The sequence below is a fragment of the Monodelphis domestica genome, chromosome 5 (genome assembly GCF_027887165.1).
Source record: "Monodelphis domestica isolate mMonDom1 chromosome 5, mMonDom1.pri, whole genome shotgun sequence".
Classification (NCBI taxonomy): domain Eukaryota; kingdom Metazoa; phylum Chordata; class Mammalia; order Didelphimorphia; family Didelphidae; genus Monodelphis; species Monodelphis domestica.
In genome coordinates, this window is record NC_077231.1 from 186,696,557 (window position 1) to 186,719,476 (window position 22,920).

Below are 22,920 nucleotides of genomic sequence, written 5' to 3' on the forward strand. Positions count from 1 at the left end.
AAAATACATGAGAATAATTGAGTGATCAGCCTTGTAGAGATATCAAAGGCTTGTTTGAGGGTATGGAGATTTGTTTCTGGACTTCTGATAAGCAGAATTTCTCTCAGCTGAAGTGGATGAGACTTGTCTTTTAAAGCAAAAGAAGGCTTCTGGGATTTAATGGTGACAAAGTACACCACGGACAGAGAATGCCCTGGTCTCATCTGGGAATGGACCTCTTCTGACCATCTAGTCTATTAATTACCTGCATGTGAAGCCACTTACTGGGTCCTTTGGGACCTGAGGAAATATTTTCCTTGGTGACGATACCCCACGATCAGCACATGATGCAAATTGTGATATTAAAGTTTCCATTCCCTCAAACAACCCTAATAATTGGGAATTCTCAAATTGTTAGGAACATACTTTGAGAAGTAGGTGAAGTTTATTAATTGATGGCTTGTATTTGCAGCCTTAATTGAAGTTTGGATCTTGAGCTTGGAATAGCTTGAAGCTTTCTTGAATTTTCCCCAGAATCTGGGGTAAAAGAATACATCTGTAAGATACTGTTACTCAAGTGTTTATAGATGTTTATAGTTAATGTGTGCTTTGCAAAGGTATATTCTTTAACAGAGACATCACATACCAGCTCTTCCAACAACTCAGGAATCTGATTTCCTAAAGGTATCTATTCCTGAGGATGAAGTCTGTTGGCTAAGATACCCAAATGTAAATGTGTGATGTTCAATATTGCTGTACTAATGTTATGTTCCTATCTGCTATTCTAGTATTTGCCCCAGTACACTTCTACCTTAGGGGCTGACTCTCCCCCTTGTGGCCTGTCTTCCCATTTGGGGAAGCAGTGGCTGGACATCCTTTAGATCTCCAAGCAGTTCTCCACCGACCTGGGACCCTGGAATTCACTGAGAACATGCCCCTAAAAGACCCTGTGTCTGCAGCATCTCCCTCCCACTCTTATTCCCCTCCCCCTCTCTCCTGACCATAGGCAGGGACAGCTCTACACTCATTCTCAGCACAGAAGGAACTACAGAAAATTTGGACCTTTGCCCTTTGTCCCTTAGATACTTGGAGAGGGGAGGAGATAGGACCACAGGGGGCACTGAACCAGGTGGGGCCTGAGATTCTGGCCCACCTGAAGGCTGTGTGGTTCCCCTGTGGCAGTGGGGAGACAGCTTGAAAAAAGAATACATGACACCACACATAGGAGAGAGAAGATGCTGGCCCCTGGTACGCCCACCTTTTTAGCTCTTCTCCCTGGCTCACTACCCAAGTCACGTCCCTTATAGGACCCCTTATAATCTTAGTCCTGCTCTTAACATTTGGCCCCTGAATTTTTAACTGCCTTGTTTGGTTTGAAAGACCGGCATCCAGGTGTTGGCCCTCCGACAGCAATACCAACCCCTAGCCACCATCGAGCCCCAGGCTGAGGGCTACAACCTGCCTCAGTGGGCAGGCCTTCCCTCTGCCCCCTAAGAGAAAAAGAAGTAGGAAATGAGGGAGGCCTGAGCAGGAAACGGCCTGGCCTTGGAAGTTCAGAACCAAAAATATGCCAAGATCCCAGCTGCAGTGGGTACCAGATAAGAATTTAGAGGCCAAGAAGACCCCAGTAACATAAAAATGTCAAGGTTCCAAGAATAATATGTAACAGATAAAGGACTGGAAGGGGGGCCATACATGCTGGAGGGTATTTAAGGCCCAGCCTTCAGGAGGGAACTGGGAACTCTCTGGGCTGAGTTTCCACTGGTGCGCGCCAGTACAATGAATGACCCTCTAGCTTGATTGCATTGTCTACAGGTCTTCCTTGGTGGTGGGCAAAAACCCGGACCCTAACAGTTTCATAATCAACTAGCACAATACTAAAACTACTAATTACTTATTAATTGCTGTTGTACAGAGGAAGTCATTTCTTGCAACTACAAAAAGAGCAAGTTAAAAAGTAAAAAAAATTAAAAAATAAAAAAAATAAATATATATATATATATAAACCAATACAATTAAACTGGCTTTTGTTCCCCTCCATGAATATCATGGATATGAATATTAATACTTTTAAAGTATTTATCTTTATTAGGAAAAATATAAATCATCTATTTGGCACAGTTCCCCATTCCAGGAGGAATGAACAGTTCTTTTAAATCAAATAATCTAAATAATGAGTGGCTATGAATACCACATATAAATTACAAAATATCAAAGAACTAAAATAAAATGCATTTCACTCAAACTATATTGAATTAAAATTAATTTCTACAGAATATATAACATCTATCAGCACTTTTACAAAGCTATCATGCATATAAGTGATAATTGTAATATAGACATGTAGGAAATTCAGCTTAGAACATATCAACTTTTTGGATATTTACAATATTTTTAATATAAAAATCCATTTAACCAAATACAAGTATGGGGCTATGAACTTTGATGACAACTGAGAACATTTTATTTAATTATTCTCTCCCCACTCCTCCTCCAATGACATTATCTTGAATTTTCACTATATAATCAGAATTGGTTATTCAAGCTTTTCATATACACTGAAGAACTGCACAGTCCTCTAGTTAATTTTGGCAGAAAGTACAGATAGCTAAAATCTCCCTAAATGTTTGAAAAAATCAATGTAGTTTTAAATCCACATGTATATTAAATTTTTAAAGGCTATCTATCAAATAATCAGCAATCACTGCTTGTCAAGTTAAAGAATGATTTCACAGAATCATATCTAATTTGAATTCTGCCATTGTAGAGATGAATAAAAAGAGGATGAGAGTTTAAATGATATTCTTGAGGAATTTTGGGAGGTCTTAATTCCAAAACTAGCCCATTTCCTAATGAAAATGATGTCTCTTTAAAACAAAAAAAAAATTTCAGAAACTATTAGAAGTACATATCCTTTGCAAAGACTGAAGTAAATGCACCATTAATAATGAATTTTCACAAATAATATAGTTGGATTAGATTATCTCTAAAGTAATTTCCAACTCCACACAGCCCTAATTATAATCTAATCATGTATCAGAAAAGAGAAAATGTAATTTTTCAAAAACAATATCAAATTTCTAGATTATTTCCTACAAAGGTTATAAGGGTAAAAGTTATGTGAAGAAATGACTTTGAACAACTTAAAACATACATATTTGAATGTGAAGTATTAATAGAGGATAAAATACAAATTAACAAATCAGTATCTAAAAATGACTGCATTTTGCTCGTTTCAACAATTTTAAACTATCCTAATGATGCATCAAGGTGCTGAAATAGGCCACCTTTCATTTTCTTGCTAATCTTATACTTAAAAAAAAACCCTTACCTTCCATGTTAGAATCAATATTGCTTCTAAGGCAGAAGAGTGGTAAGGGCTAGGCAATGGGGGTTGTGCAGACATGGCTCTTTCCATAATGTAGGTGAGGTCTTGTCTAGGCCTCTGTGGCCTAGGCACCACGTGTTTCTTATCCTGTATTTTCTTTAATCCTTAATCTTCAATAAACCTCTAAAAATATAATACTCCTTGCAGAGAGAAACTAATTTCTACCTGCCTCAGTCTCCCCTAAATTTTAATCTTTACAGTTAGCGACCACGAAGGGATGAGAACTTTTCAAATTTTTTAGCCTAGATAATACGTTTTTTTAAGCCATGTTTCTCCAAGATGCTTTTTAGAAAACCATCTTGATCAGCTCCTGCCTGCGGCCCTCTCCGGCTCCTGCTTCTGCTCCTGGCCTCTCACCTGGTGCCCGAGCTCCTGGCCCTGTTTGTTTGCACTCTGGCTCCCTACCCTGCCTACCCCGAGGTCTTTCTCTCGCTCACCTGGCCCACCTGATTCAACCAAGATTGCAATCACCTGGTGACCTGCCTGCCCAACAAACCCAGTTTCTTGGAGCAGATCACTTGGGACTCATTTCTATCAGCTGGTAGCAAAATGGGGGTATTGGCTCCACGTGGGTGGCCTGGGCTCCACGTGGACAGGGGCAGGAGGAGGGATCATAGCAGGGGAGAGAGAAAGGGAGAGGAGAAGAAACAGATTTTTCAAACAGAAACTTGATAGCAATGGGCTGTTTAAAAGGATACCTTTTGACTCTTCTTGTAATTTCATTGACTTCAACTGCCTGTCAGGGAACAGACTCAGCCCAAAGATTCAACTTAAACTTTGAAGGGGCAAATGGGTGGCCCAGCAAACTGGGAGCTAGGCCCAGAGATGGTCTCTAGTTGAAATCTGGCCTGAGACACTGCATGGCCGTGTGGCCCGGAGAAGATCGCTCAGACCCCATTGCCTAGCCCTTACCACTCTGCCTTCGGACAATAGGCATCTAAATGGATAATTAATTAAAAGAAAAAAAAACCACACCTAAAGAACTTCAAAGAGACTAAAGGATAAATTTTGAGGTATTTCAAACTCCAATGGTTTATAAAAGTCTCTGTATTGCATCTTCCTAATTGCTTTGTTTAAGGTTTAACTTTGTGATGTTAAATTCATATGTTACTGGATTCAATATTATTCTGTTACACTGAAGATTGATTGAATTTATTTTGAATGTACTGAGTTTTAAAATTCTGTTGCTTTTCCCTTATAACTGTGCTGAACAAATATTATTGTAATTAAGCTCATATGAAAAAAAACAGTTTTTCTATTTTTCATTTTGTAAATTATCACATAGAGGATAGATGGACTTCAGAACTGGTTACAATTGCTATAACGACCTTGGAAAATTTATTGTGCTAAATATCTCAACTGATTTTAAGGGTTTTTTAAATATGATTTTTGTAATTTTTTTAACAATCTCTGGTTATTTTGCCTTCCCCTACCCGAGGTAAGGCCCATAGCTGAAGTGAAATATATTTTATAAACCCCAACATTCCCACATGTGAATGAAAGTTGGGAAGTTAATCTCAGGGCATTTGTACCCCTAAAAAAAGCCTCCAAAAAAGGAGCACCTCTCATTTATACTCTTCAGCTCACTATTTTACTTCCACCAGAATGCTATATAGATTTCTTGATTATGTTCTTAACCCAAGATGAGTTTTACTTTGTTTAAAAATATGTTTATTACCAAGGTTGAAAGATTGCTACGTTTGTAAAAACTTGTAGCAAATATCCATCAATTCATAGGCTTTTAAAAAATGTCATGCAGCAACTTATGTGAAATATGAAAGTGTGTTTGTTTGCTATTGTAATTAATTGGGCTATTGAGAATTTTGGGGATATTGATATCTACATATTTATACTACAGTATTTAAAAAAATGAAAAATATACCTTGTTCAATTCATTCACTTACAGTGGAGCATAGCCAGATATTAAGAGGAAATGGATCTCATTTTTGGTGAGAAAGCCTTGCATTTTATATTTTCTTAGCTGACACAGAGTGTCAATGATTATAAGCTATATTTTTGAATTTTTAAAGTTCTTTTATTATTATATTTTTCTTGCATGTGCAATATACTTTTTCAGTTTTTTATTATTTTTTCTCTCTTTTTTATATTTGAAGCACATGTCACCAGCATTAAGATTTTCTTTAATCTTTTGATTTTTCAGTAATACAAGTTTAAGATACATTTGCTAATGCATGCCCTAAAAAGCTTGTGACTATAAAAATGATGCCACTAATTATTTAAAAAATTATGGGACTTTGCTTAATGATTCTGTCTGATTCCAGGAAAAGATATACACACAAGAGCCATTGCACAGAGCCAAAGAAAAGCCAATCCAGGATGGATTGATGCACTTCCAGGCCAATACAAAGGTCTTGAACCTAGTGTGAAGACTCAAGGTTACTGTGTTTAACATGTTGTTACGACATAGGCTTTCCTTGTGTCCACACTCACTCTGAAAATACTCACCGATGAGTATCCTCAAACTTGGCTCCTATTTGGCTTCTATAATCTGGTCCCTTTCTTTTCTGCTTCTCATAGTGTGGTAACTTTCTGTAGTCCTGCCTACTGACTGGGTAAATGCATCATTGCTTAGATCATTTTGATTAGGCCCTGATTCATGAACCCGTTATAGATTTATTTTTCTTTTACTTGGGATTTTTACACATAAGACTTTGATAGTCTATATTTTCATCCAGTATTTTCTTTTTTTATTTGGATTTTTCTGATATCTTTTTAATATCTCTAGCCAATTGATTCATATACCTCATACCTCAGCCATGCATCCCTAAGTGATCCTGTTTTTTTATTCACCCTCTTAATGGGGGGAATGTAAAAAAAATATCATTATTTAAATTGCAAAGTTTAAATTCCTTTTGAGAAGAATTTTAGGTAAAGAAGATTCTACCTCTCTGAATCCAGAACTGAACTGTTGGAGAAGCCACCATGAAGAAGCCTCCAGACCACAAGTTGCACAAAATTGAAATTTGGGTGTGGTTGATTGAACATTTATTTGTATGTATACTTTTATGCCAAAGGGGACTGCCCCCTAACTGGCTTTCTGTTAATGCGTCCAGTAATTATTGGTTTTGTTCTTTTTTTTTCTTGTCCTCAAATTATTGTAATATTTAAATTGATTATGTTTTTATGATCCTTTGGGGAAGGACTTCTTCCCAGAGGATCAAATGGGGGTAATGTAAAAATGGACTGGAATCCAGGACTTCAATTCCCACAAGCCTTTGCTCCACTTCCCCAGAATGCCTTGTAATTTCACTTGGGCAGAGATCGAGGAAGGATTTAAGCTGATTGCAAAGGCTTTTGTGCTCTCTTTTGGACTTCAGTTTTGGGGCAGACGTGGCTCTTTCCATAATGTAGGTGAGGTCTTGTCTAGGCCTCTGTGGCCTAGGCACCATGTGTTTCTTATCCTGTATTTTCTTTAATCCTTAATCTTCAATAAACCTCTAAAAAATATAATACTCCTTGCAGAGAGAAACTAATTTCTACCTGCCTCAGTCTCCCCTAAATTTTAATCTTTACAGAACCTGAAGACTCAGATTTGATATGTAAGAATTAAAACTGGGCTTGACTCAAAGGGAGAGCTATAAAAGTGAGATTGTGGTCACCTTTATAAAATATTATAATCATATAATAATAAAATATAACATAACATAACATAACATAACATAACATAATATAATATAATATAATATAACATTATAATAATATAATATAATTAATATAATATAGAATAGAATAGAGTAGAATAGAATAGAATAGAATAGAATAGAATAGAAAATATTAGCCTGTAAGTCGAAAATGACTGTTAGCAACTTTTATTTACAAGGTAGAGATATGGAAAGTGGGAAATGTAGGAAGGAGACAGAGCCTTGTCTAGCCTACCAGCCCAAGTGCTGATCTGGCTCAGTCTGGCTCCCTCAAGTCTTGATTTCCAATCTCCATGTGGAAATGCTGGTGGCGTCTTTAGTCAGAAATCCACCAATGCAGGCTTCGTCCTTCAGCCTGAGTCACTCACCCAAAAAACCTCTCCAGCATAGAAAGCTCCAGTCAAGGACGAGTCTAGCACAACATGACCCCATCCAAGAAGAATCTCCCTTCAGCTGGGCTTGCCATAGAGTGAATTCCAGAAAAAAGAGGTCCAGATCATGTCAATCTCGCCTTTCATACCCCCTTTTCCATGTCAAGTCCTATTTCTCCTCCTCACAGGAACCAATCACAGCCTTTCAATTTGCCTAGCCTGACCTTTGGGGTGAACTAGGAAGCTGACATGGGCATTGTACCCCCAGAAGCTCAGGCAAACTATTATCAGGGAAATTCCTTTGCTCCCTTACATCCTCCTGACTCTTAGACTAAAACATCTAATGACTCCGATAGGACCCTGAGATGATTGTCCTCCTTTGATCATCCTTTAGAATTAAGATGGACAGAGAGATGCACCTCCAGGCTACACCTCGATCCTATCAGGTTACCATTTCAGACATCTGTCTGTTCCCTAAAACTAAGAAAATCCTTATAAGGGTCATTCCCTATGTCTCCAGGCAGACCCCAGTCAGATAACCAAACCCCTGACTGAATGCTTGAGGGTTCACCACTCTAGAGTCACGTCCACACCACACCACAGACACAGCATCTGCTATAAAGAGTATAAAATCCCCAGAACTGATGTCGTCTGGGGGACAGCCTTTCCATCCATGCTGTCCTCTCAAGGAGCAGCCTTCCATCTTGCAGTTCCACCTGTACTATCCTCCTGGCCATTCTCAACATTACTCTCAAAATTAATAAATTTCTCTTTTTATTTTTAAGCTAAGTTTTGGAGTCTTGCATTCTTGCAAAAGGTATCCTTCCCGAAACCCAGGGGTGCACCTCTGCACCCCACAACAGAAGTGACTTGTGAGCTCTCTTAACTAGTGGCCTACCAAGTGCTAAGTAGGAATACATCAGGTTCTTGATTTGATTAATTTAAAATAGACAAAGAGAGAGTTAATTCTATCTTCACAGATAGCAGCTTTCAGTTTCTTTTCTTAGGCCTGTTTTAGAGTGGAAGCAGCTCAAAAATTCATGAGTCAAATAAGGAATACAGCTTTCTTCATCACATAAGACTGATGGATTTTAATAGTGCTGGAAATTCTTGGTAAGAGGAAAGCACTGTTGGGAAAGGGGTATGAAATGGGGGAAAGGGAGTCAGGGTCGGATTAAGCCTGAAAACAAGTATTATGTCTATACATTATTGAATTGAAAAATTAGAGTTAAATAGTGGTTAAAAGATAGGACGACATAGCATCACTTTTGGATTTAAAATATAGTCTTCTTCTATGAATCATGAAAAGTTTATTAAAAACTCTGGTTTAGAGTGATAAAAGGATAGGAAGCTTGATTAGAAAGTAAAATGATTTTTCAAAAAATATAGTTTGCTTCTTGGCAAACTGTAATTTGGGTCTTTAGCTTGCATTTATTATTGTTGTAAGTATAGATGTAATTTCAACTCCTCTGCAATATAGTGAAATGGTATTTATTCCTTAAAGGATTTACAAAATATGAACTAAAGTTTTACACTTTTAAAGATGAGTTATACATGTATTCAAAATGATAAAAGGTGCAAAGGGGAATTTGTCATACTATTGTCATACTAGTATTTGTGTAGCATAAAATATTTCTTGAGGGAGATGGACAACGGCTAATGACTACCACCACAGTTGACTAACCATATTATGCTTATAAAATGACTTTAAAAATTAAATAAATTAATGATATTAAAATTAATTAGCATAGAAATATAGTGTTTTAGGACAGTTTGGATTTCAGAAGGCATTTCAAATCCTTCATTTTATAATATTTGTAAGGAGAAACATAAGGAAACTGAGATTCAAAGAGATAAAGAAGCTAACTAGTGGCAGAGTCCAGACTATACCTTGTGTTCCTAAACTCTGCCTGCCTTATCAAGTTACTTAAAAGCAGTGTTTCAGTTAAGAAGATTATGTTGGCATTTGCTATTAAGTGATTCATGGTGTTATCTATGATGTCATATAGGGAGATGAAATTATGTAATGAAAATTATGGTTACTCAAAAAGCACATTCAATATCAATTTTCAGAGAGCATAAAAAATGTCATTTGGAATCCAATATTTTGGATAAATTGTGCCTTTTCCACCATAACCCTGAATTAAAATTCCAAAGTAACCAGTAATAAAAACTAGGAAATGATTAACCCCAGACATAAGAACTTGTCAAAGTACCAGAAAATTCATAAATTTTGTTTTGACAAAATTGGGATTATTCAGAATTTCTGTACATAAAAGGCTGCTAGAAATAATGGCCAAAAAAAAGAAGATGTTCCCAGAGAAGTGAAAATGAAGACTAGGCCCCAGGAGAGAGGCTCCAACATATTCATTCTTCATGATAAGAATCTTGTTTCCGTTTGACAATATAATTTATGTGAAATTTTATTTGCAAGGTGTTCATAATTAGTAAAACTCAAGGGAAAACAAAAAGGTTAGAATCTAAATGATGCATTAAGCAGTGTCATTACAAGTACATTTACCTATCAAATAATGAATTTTACCAATTTTTTGATTAGCAGAAAATAAGGCAAGATTAGTAAATGTCTTATGGTAGAATGTGAGTATTTTAAGGAAAGCAAATATATTTTATAGTTGCAAATCAGTATAATTAACCTTTCTGCTTAGTCATTTACCTAATTCTTTTAACCTTTTAAAATTTTAACATAAGAACATTTTTATGTGTACTAGGGTTTTGGCTTGCATAGAAAATGTTATTGATTGCTATATATTTCATAAATTCAGGGGATACATTCCAATATATTCCTTGAACATGTTTATGCCTAGTTCTATCATTAATGAGTATATTCCTTCAATCATACCTATTAAATTTAATTCATGTTTTAGATTATGATATTTTTGTCATTTATAAACTTCACAGACACTCCAATTTTAATAACTTTACTTAATATAATTATTTTTATTAGAAATTGGCTTAAGGGTTTTTTTAAAGTTTGTGCTCCAATTTTTATATATCTTTAACATAACTACTTGTAGATGAATGACTTCATTAAGATGCTGCTTATATTGATTTTGGTAAATAGATATATTATTTTTTACAGATGAGAAAATGTAGAAAAATGAAATCCATTTTGTCATATGAATAAGTGATCCCTGAACAGCTACAGAAATTTATAATATTTTATTGGGAATAGACATTTTTAGAAAGTAGCAGGATGTACTTAAAATTCAGTACTTTTTTTCTGCCATTGTGAATTCCCATTTTTCTTAGGAAGAGTTCGTATACCTCATCTCTTTCTCACTGATATATAGTATAATGTACAATAATTAAAAGTGCATAATAACTTTTTCCTTTTAGCTCTGTCAACATGAAAAAGTCATTTATGTTTTCTGATTCTGTTTTTCATCACCATTCAAACAGATGCCATCAGAATACCTGCCCTTTCTCACAAGGTAATGGGTAAATTGGATTGAAAAAAAATCAAATAAATGTGCAATGATTTTATCATTACAAGTCCAGGTCAATAAGATTCCAAATGGTCTAACTTCTTTGGGAAGCTGGCAATATGAAATATTAGAAGCTAGGTTAGAAAATATTTTCCCATCTAAAGTTTAACTGACCAAATTAAGAAGTTATAAAGTTTTCCTTAGGGCCATTTTGGAGGTGAGCATATATGCCACTATGTATTCAAAATCTAGGAATACGTGCATTACCATTCAAACCTGCTTCTCTGTCCCCTGGTCCTCCTACTCCATGTGGCTTTTTTTCATCCTCAGTATCTGTGGAGATAAATCCATGTGAATATTTTTAAATTTGGTAATATTTTAAATGTATATATTTTCAAAGCTGGGATAAGTAATTCACATAGAGATGAATGGGGTTGAATGAAGACTCTGCTCTTTTGATGTTTTATTATTCTATCTCTATATATTCATATATAAGATAAATGCCTCTGTGTGTATGTGTATACTATTGTCCCAGGAGGTCCTTATATGTATTTATTTTTCTATATTTATTAATCAGAAATAAGTACTATAACTAAATATAGCACATTTTAAAATGCTAAGAGCATTCATATGAATTGGTTGAATATATTTACAATAGCATGTAAATTTTAAAATTATTATAGTCTACATAAATACATTTTAGATAAAGCAGTTATTAATAATAGAAAAGGACTTGGGAGCATTTTTTGTAAACAGTTTTAAGATAGTGAATCTACAAAGATAAAAGATAAAAATTAAGTAACCAAAAATATACTAGTATCCTATCCATTAAAAGTATAAAATGGAAATAGAAAAATATTACATGAATTTTTTAAAGGATTTAATTATGTTCAAATTATTTGGGGGAGTTTATCAGTCCTACCTTCTTTGGCCAAGGCATGTGCACTCAAAGTAAATCCAGTATCAGAACCCCCATCTGTACTACTGATTCCGGCTGAAAGGGGTTGATCAAGCTTCCTTTTCTCATGTTGAAGAACTAGGTCACGATGACTTTATAAATAAAATATAAAACCCAGTAATTCTTATCAACCAAGATAAAAAAATTATATGCACTAAATCTTTATGTATCTCAAAACCTTAAATAACCAGACCAGATCATTAACAAAATTTTGTTCTTCTTGTTTTGGTAAACTCTGAAACTCTGTATACAGGGCATAACTCATCATTCAATCTAGATTTCTTACAATTTTTTGTTATTTTTTAGTCACAGTATTATAAGATTTAGTATTAGAGGTAAAATGGTCTGTATAAGTCACCTAATCTAATTTCTCTCTGTCTCTCTCTGTCTCTCTGTCTCTGTCTCTCTCTGTCTCTCTGTCTCTGTCTCTGTCTCTCTCTCTCTCTCTCTCTGTCTCTCTTCTCTCTCTCTGTCTCTCTCTGTCTCTGTCTCTCTCTCTGTCTCTGTCTCTCTGTGTCTCTCTCTGTCTCTGTCTGTCTCTGTCTCTCTGTCTCTCTCTCAGCTTTTTTTAAAATGTTAATTGAGTCCAAGAAAAGCTAAGAGTTGTCCAAGGACACACATATGGTGAGGGGCATGACCTCCCTGAGACTCTTTCTCCAGTAACAAACTGCCTCCTTATAAACTCTATTGTATTCTATTAGTTTTAATCATATATATGTATAATATATGTTACCAATCATTTGATGGCATCTAAAGCATAATGTAATATTTCTCCCAAATTAAACTGAATTAAATAATACAACTTTTGTGAAGATCAAATAATAAAATTGATATAAATTATTAGAAAACCTTAAAGAGCTATGGAAATGGTACCTATCTTCACTTTTATTCTGAAAATTATCTCAGATTACTTAACTCTACCTTCTTCTCCTCTCTATTGCTTATACCCTACTGAACTTGGATAATCTGACTTTGCCATTTGCCCAGTTCCTTATTAGTGTCCTTAAGTTGACTTGCCACATGGTTACTGTATTGTACAACTATGAAAGTCCCACTCAGTTTCAATTGTGTAGAGGAAAAATTCTTTTCAATGCAATTACAGGCCACTGCTGTCACCCAGAAACCACTGAACCCCATGTTTGCCCATCTGACACCACCACTCAGTCCTGGCACTGATTATTCTGTCATGGACTGGATGAAGTCAGGGATAAGAGTATCTTGGAGGGCCACTTCAAGTTTTGAGCAAAAGACAGAACCTGCTGAGAAATAACAGCAGATGGCCCCAAACAGAGAGAAAATTGAGAAACAACCAAGAGATCTGCAACAGTGTGCTTTGTCTATTGGGAAAGTCCTTGATTCCTAATGCTTCACAAGCAGAAAGCAGTTTTCTATTTGAAAATGAAAGGAAACTATTGCTGTTACTTGTCTGAGTTTGCTGACGATGATGATGAGAAAGGAATAGTAGATCAATCACAACAAGCATATCATGAAGGATTTAAAATCAGCAAAAAGGAGATGCAACAAATGCATCCAATAAGATTGGGTCCATGTTCTATTATGAGATCCTCAGCAAAGGAACAGTAGTAGTCTCCTATCATTTTCAATTTACTCTAGAAAAGAAATTTGAAGAATAAATTGTAAGTTACCCTCTATTCACCTTCATTACTTTTGCTACACTCATTTTATTTCTATTTAAGTGGTTTGGTCAACCTAAAAACAAATATATAAGTAAATATGCAGTAAAAATGAATTGCTTGATATTTATAAAATCATTATATAGCAAGCACCACAGTAAAAAACAAACATGTTTTTAACCTTATTGTGTTTTTTTGCATTTGTGATTATTTGGATACTTAACCTAATATGCATGTTCTATAAAAATTAAAAACAGGGAAATAATTTAAGATGATGGCCAGTTTTGTTTAATATCTTAAGATATTTTCATAAATAACCAAAGAGTAATTATTAATAATATGTGTATTAAACCCTATGCAAGTCACTTAACCCCCATTGCCTAGCCACTCTTCTGTATTAGAACCATTACACAGTATTGATTCTAAGATGGAAGATAAGGGTTTAAAAATACTTGTATTAAGTTGATATTAGTGAGATATAAGTTTCATGAATGGAAAAATAAATAAATGAAATTATATAAAGATAATTGGGATTCTAATGTTAGCACTTACAGATGAACACCGCTGACAGAAGCATAGTCTTTAGTTGTCCATCCATAATCATCTTGGCAAGAGAGGTCAACATCATATTCAAGAATAAGATTAATGATGTTTGTTGGTTTAGTACTAGTACTGAGAGCAATCATGAGGGCTGTTCTGGAATAACAAAGAAACAATTTTCATTTAAGAATTTAAGCAAGTAACATTTAATCAGATTTTTCTTGATGTTTCAAGATGAGGATATCTCATTTTCTTTGGTATTAATATGTATGTGGAATATAAGCATGTAGTGATGGATACAAGTACTTTTATTGCTCAGGGGCAGCATTGAAATTGGTAAATAAGACCAAAAAGAGAGATTTTGTCCCTTTGAGATTTTAGCAGGGACTGTTAAATTTGAGGCTTCATTAGAGACAAAAAGAGAGTATGTCAGAGTCACTGGTGTGTGACAGTTAAAGACTTTCAGTTAGGGACATTGCACAGTTTCTACTTGTTTGCTAGCCTTCAGAGTAAAGTAGAGGCTCTTTGAAAATGATTAGATCAGAAAAGAAGAATCTCGGCCACACTTTCCATTAAATTCCTATCCGCATGCCCCATCATAATATGGAAGCTACCTTTGGTTGTCAAAGACTAATCCAGAACAAGCTCTTTTACATTAACAAACAAAGTTTTTGAACATGAATACAGCAACAGATGCTGCTGTTTAACGACAAGTCTAAATAAAGATTCATGACCAGAAAGCGAGCACAAGTTGATTTGAGGAGGACCCATTAACTCCTGTTGACAGTTTAAGGTCTGAGATGGTTCTGAGTTGCACATGTAGAAGGAAAACTGATATTAAATAAAAACACAAATCTTATGAGGCATCAAATTAATTACATGCTGAATGATTCATGGACTTTTGTCTAAGGCTACATGTAGCAATATTGGAAAAATCATGTGAAGTTTTGCTATCCCTTGGCTATTCAGTGATAACTGCAAAAACTGGCTAACTCTTCTAAAGGTTTGGTGAAATCATGAATATTTTAAAAGATATTTTCAAGTACTGATCAACTCTGTTTAGCATGCAGAAATGTTTACTGTGTTTAAATCTTCTTTTCTAACAGTCCAATGCCAAAAATTTTAAAAGGCCCCAAAAGGAACCAGCTTAAGTTTATTTGAACAGATAGATCATGAGTAACATTGAACCTGATGAAATCATGAACTCTTAGTATTAGTAGTTGGCAAAATTTTCACATATTTAAAAATAAGAGTTTTTAAAGTTACTATTCAAATGTGGAAGCACAAAAAGATACCACAAATAAATGTCTTTTGAACTCAGTTCAATGAATACTCAATCTATTAGTCTTTCATATTTGTATTTTTTTATTTCATTAGAAAGTGATCTTTTATACCCTTTTGGGAATCTTTCTTTTTTTTCCAATGCCTTTAAAAAGGATTCTAAATATCTGTATAATTTTCCTTTAAAGGTCATGGATTTTTCTCTGTAGGTATTGGGTCAATTCTAGCTACTCTTCCTCAGTCAGAATTTAGGAAGTCCATTCCCCTTGACTCACAGCGAACATCAGATACTTAGATATATGAATCTTTGCGTTTCACTACTGGTGTTGATGAAAATAGGTCAATATAGAAATGTTGGTAATTCTATTCCATTTCATGTCTATTCATTGTCACTCTTCCAAATTCATAGACAAATGATCTCGTCAAGTTTGGGCTTCTTGTCAAACAATCTATACATTCTTTTTTTCAATTGCTTTTGAGTTTTGTAAAGCAATGCTGGTCTTAATATTCCATCCTCTTCCTCCTCAAATTTTTGCCAATTGTTATATCCTATGCCTGAGAAATTATGTATATGCACTGTCCAGGACAGTGCTTGGCATATATTAGTGATTACCAGGATGATGGATATGTCTATTTCTTAATTTAGGTAACAGATAACTTTTTTTGGTGATATCAAATAAGGTATCTCCAATGCAAATGTTAGAATCCTACAAGAGTCCATGACACATATCAATTGAAGTTACAGCTTTGTTCGTTGAGAAAGTACTAGCATTAAGCTAGATGTAAATGATGAGGCATGTGCTCACCTATGGTGTTTCCTAATGCTACCTAGGATGGGCTACACCGAGTCCCAATAGAATAAAGATTGTATATGATGGCAAAGATTTCCAAATGATCCTTTTTTTAGAGGACGATGTACTAATTGAATCAAGCCCTAGAACATGAAAAAGGCTCATCTAAAATCCAAAATTAGTAGAGACTGGTCTTGGAATCCACTTGAAAAAGTGGATAAAATGTATATATTTTCCAGATTTTATGTAGTTCAATGTATAACCCCATCTACTTAATCCATTTACATACTTGTACATGTGTTTATATGTATAGACATACACATGAAGGCTGCATAAATGGGCACTGAAGAAGAACAAAGAATTGGGCTCATAATTTTTGAGAAAAGGAGATACAACAGGATCCTCTTTGAGAAACTACATAGCACATCCAACTTTCCAACTATCACAAAATTTCATTTTATAAACACTGATGTTCTCAGAGGAAGCTATATGGCCACTGTAATTTTTAAAAAACCTAACAACCAAAAACATGATCTCAGAAGAATCAAAATTGCTAATAATCACAAAAGCCATGGGAAAATTGCATGGTCAATATAAGTAGGTTCAGGCAACAATGATTCTGATGTAATAAGTGGTCTGAGAGACATTATCAAAGACATGTTTTATTAGAAAAAGAGGTGGACTAAACTTGTATTGAAGATAAAAGCTAGAGAATGTGAATGCTGTACTGATACTCATAAAAAAGTATTAAAAGAATCAGGAAAAGGCTTCAATATGTTGCCTGAATCTTCTATTAAGAATTTATAGAAAGACAAAGACAAAAATTAAATGAGATGAAAAGGTATGGAAGGAATAAAATCTGAGCCAGTGGCAAGAGAATCCAAAATCATAAGATCATGCCATCAAAGTATTTCATCATATTAGTCTTGTACTCATTTATATCTGTCAATATGCACATTCTAAAAGAAAATCACAGGAAGAATGAGCAGAAATCATGCTAAAATTCTCATGGATGACATTAAGATTATATCAAAAGAGAGTCAACAGAGTCGTTTGAGTACAAAATTTTATGTAATAATCTTAACCAATTTAAGAGGTACTATGGTCAAATAAAGCTGATTGCACATAGTAATTAACAATAAATGGTGACTAGCATACTCATGTGAACTCCTTTCCAAGTTGTAGAGTCAAAAATAATAGTTTTTCTTTTCATTGGTGATGATATTTATTAACATTTTCTCCCTTTAAAATTATTTCAGTTATTGATATTCTGAAAGTGTTCCAAGATTTAAATTGTTCTTATTCCTCCAGAAAATTTTTTAATCTCAATCTTTGATTACTATACCTTTTAGAATTATCGCAGGCATTCACATCTGCTCCATTCTTTAATAAAACATCTACCATTGCTTCATTATGTTTTCTAACTGCAAGTATCAATGGTGTATAACCTGTCTGCAAAATCATATTAAAGATACTGTTATAGTATGAAAGGATTCTCTATAGACTTCAATTCAGTTTAAGACATTTTGTGACTACCTTGCAAACTTGCTAAAGTCATCTTATGGAAGTAGGGTACAAATGGAACTTTGGAGGGAGCAGCCCTGGGCATCAATTCTACCTCTGTTAAGTTACTTCTTGTGCGATTGTAAGCAAATTATTTCACTTCTCTGGGCCTTAGTTTCCTCATAGGTCAAATGATGTAATGAGATTAGATAGCCTCTGAGATTCCACCCAGATAATAACCTGTTATTAAGAAACCCAGAATATGGAAGAGATCATTTCATACCATTACATGGGTATCTTCCTTTATTGCTATCTTTATTTCATGATCATTCGTTGTCTGCATGCAACCAACCTTGTTCACAGAGAACTCTGCTTATTGGTTTTGAAGTTTACCACTTCTCCAGTTCTCTTGACCCATTCTCCTTGAGTGTGGTCAGCCTAAAAACTAAAGAAAGCCTGCCCTCAAAGTGATTAAGACTGGAAGAAAATCAGTCTCCTGGCATTTTTCATCTCTTCCCAAGTCTCTTAATGTGCACTACTTTATATTTTTCTCTCTCTCAGGTGTCAGTGACTCAGAGTTAAGCCTCTTCCTAAAAATAAGGATTTGTTTGGTAAATCTAAGGAAGAAAATGATGTGGTCTTTAAGACAAAGGTGGGGAAACCACATACACTTAAGAATTTGTTCTTGTGAAAATTCTGTCTATAGATTTATACTTAGTAGGAACAAATTTTAAAAGATTTTGAAAACAGTTGTGGTGTTTCTAAATGAAGACTTTACATTATGTTATCTTAAGTAGAGGCGTGCCTGTAGAAGAGCAACATAGGTAAATATTGAAAGGAACTATTGAATTCTTCAGAACAGACCTAAGATATTAGGAAAAGAAAATTATGGAGACAGCTTGACAGAGAAGAAAGAAAGCGAGTCCCAAAGACACTGTCCTTGACACTCATATTCTGGCAGGATGAATCTGGGATGCCCCTAAACTTTTCAGTGCTTCAGTATCCTCCCAAAGACAAGGTTTCTTAAACATTTTTCTAAGGAAGCCAATTAAGTTGAAATAGATATAAAGTATTGTTTTTTTTTCTTTAAGTTAATGGATCAGGGTTGCTAGGTGTCTCAGTAGATAGGGAGCCAGGTCTAGAGATAGAAGATTCTTGGTTCAGCTATGATAGTCTTAGAGTCTTCAGAGCTGTGTGCCCCTGAGAAATTCATTTTTAACTTCAATTGCCTAGTCATTACTGATCTTCTGTCTTGGAACCAATACTTAGAATCAATTCTAAGACAAGATAAGGGTAAAGAATCTCTGCTCTTTGATTAAATCACCAAGCCACTGGTGTTCCCAATACAAAGGAAATGACAGATCTTCTCTCCATCACAAAAACAAAAACAAAAAATTAGAAAATTCCAAAGGTCAATCAGCTTTACAGAATTATTTTAAGTTTTCATTAAAGAAATGCTCTCAAGAATATAAGACCTACAAAATGTGACCCAAACACTACTTGATTATACATCTTAGTTCATAAAATACTTGATTATTCAAAAAGTAAGCCTCTACCTGGTTTTTTGCTTCAATATCAGCATGGTGTTCAAGCAGCTTTACTGCTATGGTTGTGTTGTCACCAAGGGCAGCGTAGTGAAGGGCAGTGTTGCTTGTGGTATCCACAACATTGGGGTCTGCACCATGGCTGAGCAGGATACCTACACACTCCTCCTGCTGACACTGTACAGCCTGTAAGTAGAAGACAGAGATATAAGAAACAAAGTCACATCAAATTGAGGATACTAAACTTCACTGCTGGTATTTAATATATTAGTAAAGTATATTTTCTCCATTCAAGTGAGAGATCAAAAGGCATTTCCCTGAGCAGCACAGGTAACTCATAGTGGTAGTCTCTCGGTGACCAAGAATGACAATACACAAAGACACTTGTGCGTGAAGGAGATTTAAGTGGAAAAGTCGATGCACAGAGGCAGTCCCACTCTCTCGGCGTTGGAAGCCTGGGTCCAGTGGCACGAAAAATTGTTATACCTGGAGACTTCCTCAGCTGCATTGGGTGGCCATGTTGTCTTTTGTGCTCCAACACGCCCTGAGCACTCCACAGTGCTTTGCTGCGTCGCCATCTCAGCCGTTGAACCTTCTTATTGGTTTCTTCCACCTGTTCCGCCAAAGCAGTCTTCACATGCTGGGTGACCAAAGCCCTGGTTCACCAGGGGTTGACGACCCGATGGCTACCCTCACAAGGTTTAGCCAGCCTGTCGAAGCCGTTGCCCGGGGTATGGCCACTGCCGCATGCTAGCAGCTACTGGGAGCCACAAGTGAGAGCTGGGTGTCAGGTGGGGGTCAGAGGTTGGAGAGCTGCCCTAGAAGGGCACGATAAGCCCTCTATACCAGAGATACTACTCCTCCCTGAGCACCCCATACACCCCTCATACAAACCTTAATTAAGGGAGTTCGATTTTCACTGTCACACACATTTAGGCTGCAATTTCTCTCTACTAAGAGAGACACAACATCTGGATATCCACTGGCACAGGCCAGGTGCAGAGGTGTCCTACGGAGAAGAAAGAAAAATGTGATTGACAATAGTGTTAAACAATCCAAACTGTACAACTGTTTGTTACAGTCATTTCTAACATAAATGCACTAGGATCCTTATGCCTGAACTATAAATCACTGCCAAAATAACTATATGCTGCTACTACCATCAAGAAATATACTACTACCTCAAGAAATATAAAATGTGCTTTAGTTCTTATTGTTCCATATGATGGATGAAATGGGGGGGGGGGACCGGGGACAGGGACAGGTGGACTGCAGAGACTTAAAGATTTTGCTGCCTATTGGCATGGGAGGTATAAGAACCGATTTAGGTAGCTTTTCTTCATTAATAAGAATTCCCCCATAATCATTGGATGAGCTGTAATTGTGTGATTTAAATAAGCTAGAATAGGAATAGGAAGAGTATTTTAGAGGCTCTGCGGTGAGAAAAGTGCTTTCATGGTCTTCTTTTTCTCTGAGGAACGTTGAAGTGAAGTGAAGACAGCATGGCTGAAAACAGGTAATGCATAAACAAGATACATACAAAGGAAACTGAAGGGAGGGCCTCAGTGGGAAGGCATGGAGATTTAATGGTGATGGAGAAAGGCTTCTTCTGGAAGACTTTTCCTGAGAATTAAAGGAAGCCAAGAAACTAGGAGGTGGAGGTGAGAAGGGACAGCATTCAAGGCATGGGCACAGTCAGAGAAGATATCTAATGTCAGGAGATAGAGTGGTGTGTGTGAGGAACAGTCAGTCAACAGATGTTCCTTAAGGGTCTCTTCTGTACAGACACTGTGCTCAGAGCAAAGAAAAACAAGAGACAATCCTCGCTCTCAAAGTGCTCACATTCTAAAGGTGCTGACAACACAAAAACAGCTAAATACAAACAAGTTACTACATAGAAGATAAACTGAAGATAATTATCTGATCCTCTCCTCCGGCTCCATCGCTGATTAACTCCCCCATTCCACTCACTTCCTAGAGTGAAAGGGGACATCCCTTCTTCCCCCATTTCCTTTATCTGTGGCAGTTATTCAGGTGTCTAGCACATAAGAGTAGGAGCTTAATAGAAGCAGTAATTCATTTCCTGCCGGGACAGTGTTACACTTGTATTTCGGTGCAGGCTATAGTGGTCTTTGCTTCCTTGTTGCTGTGGAGAAAAGGTAAGTAGGACCCTAGTAAACGGAAGGAGTTTTCTATTCTTTCAGAATGGACAAGCAGGAGGGGGAACAGATACCAGCTTTGGTCACTTGCCTGACCCTGAGGCCAACCTGAGGCTCTGCGCTGTCCCAGGTGTTCAGAAAAGAGCTTTCCCAGGATTAGGGGATCTACAGGGACCCAGTGAGAGGGATGGGGGAGGAGGGTGGGCTTAGGTTCCTCCAAAGGGCCCTCCCCCAATCTCCTTCTCTTACCGGTTCATTTTATCAGGTTCGTCGATCTCATACTTTTTTTGCAGGAGCAGCTCCTCCACCTTTGCTTCATTTCCTATAGAAGCTGCTCTGTGGATCCTCCCCATATCCTTATCTCTGAGGTGATAACCTTCAGAGCAACTTGTTCCATCGACCCCGATGTCCCTGCGTGGTTGGGTGGAAGAGCAAGACTGAGGCTGAATTTTTTTGCTCCCGAAATTAAACATTTTGGGTAACATATTGATATGAAAAGGCGAGAGGACTCGTGGCGGCTCCTCCCTGAGCCTCTATGCCTCCTCCAGACCCTCAGAGACTTTTCAACAGCAATGGCCCAGCAGTGAGAACCAATTTAATACTGGAGACAATTGAAGCCAAGCAACGCTGGCAAGAAGATTAAACTACGCATGCGTTTATGAGAACCGGGTCTTACAGTTGGGCGAGCCCAACTGTAAAGACTAGCAAAAGTGCCTGCCTGTTAGGTCAAGGCGTTTTGGTTCCAACTTCTAGATCATGTGGGCGGATGAAGCCCTAGAGTGGCTGCTTCCCTCGTTATAGGCTCTTTCCAGCCTCTCACTGAAATGGGACCCATAGGGGCAGGCTGGGGCAGCCCGAGATGGGCTCAATCCTGGAGTAAACGGGAAGACCTGCTTGTTTCTTACTTTTTGTGATGACGAGCAGAGAACTTCTCCCAGCCTCAGTTTTTTCTTCTGTAGAATGAACACGTTTTACTATAAAATAAATCTCTTCCAGCCCTTCATTATCCTGAAAGGACAAAGGCATCCACCCTGAAAACGAGTAGCCTGGGGACCCTGATGGAGCTCCCGGGACAAAAGCCATCCAAGTCTCCCATGTGATTCTCTCCTTCCCCCTCGGCCTCTGAAGAGGCCAGGAATTGTAGGGGGAAGGGGGGGGGGGAGAGAAAGAGAGCCTGTCCCAGGAAGGAGAACCGGGCTCTCAGCCTCAGCATTTGCTCCGCAAACATTTAAATGCGATATTAAGTAATAGGCTAAATCGATAAGCACACATTAGGCACCTGCTACATACCCGGCATTCTGCTAAAGATGGAAGTGTCCTTGCTCCCAAGGAGGGTAGTTCATCCTCTCTGAGAAACAATTTCTGCACCTACACGAATATGCAGAATGTATAGTAAAGGAGGAAATGGTAGTGTGTGGAATGGAATATTAATGTATAATTCTCACAGTAAGAGTAATCCTAATGTTTTTAAGAGACAATATCTCCCTGCAGGACTGGCCCACCTCTGTCCCTAAGTGAGACAGAAATAGTCTGTGCCTTTTCTATATGAAGTGGGTTTAGAACATGTGTAAGTTTACTGTAAATTGTTTAAACCTGTAGTTTGTTAAATTTAAGGGCCAAGGGCTAAATGGCTAGAATACCCCATTCCCTTTCCCCCTTCCAAA

General features: G+C 36.7%; 1 protein-coding gene across 10 annotated transcripts in view; it reads right to left on the reverse strand.

The window, feature by feature from the left end:
* The window catches only part of LOC100014841 (ankyrin repeat domain-containing protein 7-like), a 55,570-nt gene extending 33,121 nt beyond the window's left edge, over positions 1 to 22,449 (reverse strand). For 8 of the 10 annotated variants that reach the window (XR_008912278.1, XR_008912277.1, XR_008912274.1 and 5 more), the window contains exons 1-7: positions 21,506 to 22,449; positions 19,992 to 20,106; positions 19,110 to 19,283; positions 17,396 to 17,502; positions 13,991 to 14,134; positions 11,769 to 11,896; positions 11,114 to 11,179 (exon numbers count right to left, since the gene is read on the reverse strand). Coding sequence is in view for 3 of the 10 variants with exons in the window: in XM_056799603.1 (XP_056655581.1) it covers positions 11,114 to 11,179; positions 11,769 to 11,896; positions 13,991 to 14,134; positions 17,396 to 17,502; positions 19,110 to 19,283; positions 19,992 to 20,106; positions 21,506 to 21,741 (970 nt within the window). In the remaining 7 variants the exon portion in view is untranslated. The remainder of the gene's footprint in view (positions 1 to 11,113; positions 11,180 to 11,768; positions 11,897 to 13,990; positions 14,135 to 17,395; positions 17,503 to 19,109; positions 19,284 to 19,991; positions 20,107 to 21,505) is intronic. The other 2 variants (XM_007504196.3, XM_007504195.3) reach the window with 1 other exon arrangement.
* Positions 22,450 to 22,920: the final 471 nt, after the last annotated feature.